The sequence below is a fragment of the Vombatus ursinus genome, unplaced genomic scaffold, assembly GCF_900497805.2.
Source record: "Vombatus ursinus unplaced genomic scaffold, bare-nosed wombat genome assembly UNPS02014832.1, whole genome shotgun sequence".
Lineage (NCBI taxonomy): Eukaryota > Metazoa > Chordata > Mammalia > Diprotodontia > Vombatidae > Vombatus > Vombatus ursinus.
In genome coordinates this window covers 43,290,506-43,292,328 of record NW_020954610.1, presented here as the reverse complement: position 1 = coordinate 43,292,328, position 1,823 = coordinate 43,290,506, and the positions used below count along the sequence as shown (strand labels likewise).

The window sequence follows — 1,823 nt, the reverse complement described above, 5'->3', positions numbered from 1 at the left end:
AAGTCACATGTATTAAGAATGAAAGCTCAAAGTTTCTGGAAGGAAGAAGCACACTGGGGACATAATTTTTGACAAAGTATATGGGCACAATTTTTAAACCTTATCTACCATCCACAGATGCTTTGTTCAGTTCTATTTCCAGAGATCACTAAAATTTTAACTGTCAATAACTTAGTAAAAGAGGATCACTTAGTGACACAATCTATGATAAGAATAATGGAATCATCATCAGCATCATCAGCATCTCTCTCTCCCTGCACTCCCCCCATTTTTACTAATTGGCTCTCTTTGATTACGAACTTTCACGTACTTTTAGAGAACACACAGGGTATGTCAGGTGAATTCACTTAGACGCAGTAACAAGCATCAGATCTCCTGAAACTCATAAACACAAGGCAATATTTTTTGAACTAAATTGTCTCTTTATTAGGAAAACACCAACACCACATTCTTCAAAATTACTGGAATTTTATTTGCCTCAGGCTTATGACTTGCAACCAAAGACATTGTGCAAAGAAAGCAAAGATTAAGTACACTTTAGGGAAAAGGTGATAATCCACATTGGTAACATAGAAGATCAGTTTGATAAAAGAAGCCATCCATTACACTATATAGATTGCAATATTCAATAGCATTTTTCAACCAAACTTTTTAAAATCAAGAGCCAAAAAAAGGAGCAAAGTTTACAGTTGACATGAATCTGATACAATTCAAAAAGCATTTTTTTTTCAGAGATCATTGAGCATAAAGTGGAAAAATGTATATGGGGGTGGGGTGAAGTCTAACTACTGTACATTTATCAGCTATTAAACAAAGTTGCATATATGTACCACAGTGTAAAAAACAATACAGAACAAATAAAAGCCTTGAAAATTGCCTGATGAAAAATAAAATAACCAGTGGCTTTTAATGGCTTCTCCTGGTTATCAGTGCTACAAAAGACACATTTTTCATCTTTCTGATGCTATGTTAAAGCATCTTAACAGTTGATAAAACCAGGCACACTCAAACCATTACCAAACTAAACCCAACCCATAGAAATATACTATCAACCCACGTATTTTCCATCAAAAGCTTATTTTTATTCAATCTTAGAGGCCCATTTGGTCACAATATTTTACAAATATTTTTGTGTATTTTTTCATTTTCTTTTTTACACCATGATATCATATGTTTGTCTGGCACTATCCTAAAGCTAGTTTATAGATGATGAGAATACAGAAACAACCCAATGTCTATTTGACAAAATGAATTCACTGGGTGTAAATGAGACAGGGGAAGGAGTTCATTTCTACCAGGAAAAATGTCCTATGTTGATCACTCGTCATCAGTCCCACTTGCTTCTGACTGATCCTGAGGGTCAAACAAAACAAAACAAAACAAAAAAGCATCAAATAAGGTTAAAAATTCTGAGCACCTTTAAAATGTACATTAAAGTATAATGTAGGAAGAAAGAAATATGATGGAAATATACCTTACTACAAGTTTCTTCACTAGATGGAAAAGCAAGATGAAGGAAATTATTGGGGCACTATATGTTTTTTTCTTTTTTTTGACATAAAAGGAGGTGTTCTAGGGAGAAAACTCAAAGTGCCTCAAACTCAAAGAATGCATGCACTCAAAGAAGTCTGGTTGCATGCATCATTTGCCTCAGCCCTGTACTGACAAACTTGGATAATTACTCTTATTTTTTGACACAGTGGTTTTTTTTAGATGAGTTCACAGGGTCAAAGCTACATGAACCTTGCTCATTTGAATCTTGCATAACTTCACACAAAAATCTGCATGTGTCTGAAATTATATTACATTATGTATTATGGACA

General features: G+C 33.9%; 1 protein-coding gene across 6 annotated transcripts in view; it reads right to left on the bottom strand.

Moving 5' to 3' along the window:
* Window positions 1-401: 401 nt before the first annotated feature.
* The window catches only part of SMARCA2 (SWI/SNF related, matrix associated, actin dependent regulator of chromatin, subfamily a, member 2), a 216,091-nt gene continuing 214,669 nt past the window's right edge, over window positions 402-1,823 (bottom strand). For all 6 annotated transcript variants that reach the window (XM_027839554.1, XM_027839553.1, XM_027839555.1 and 3 more), the window contains one exon: window positions 402-1,353. In XM_027839554.1, coding sequence (XP_027695355.1) covers window positions 1,318-1,353 — 36 coding nt within the window. In that variant the 3' untranslated portion in view covers window positions 402-1,317. The remainder of the gene's footprint in view (window positions 1,354-1,823) is intronic.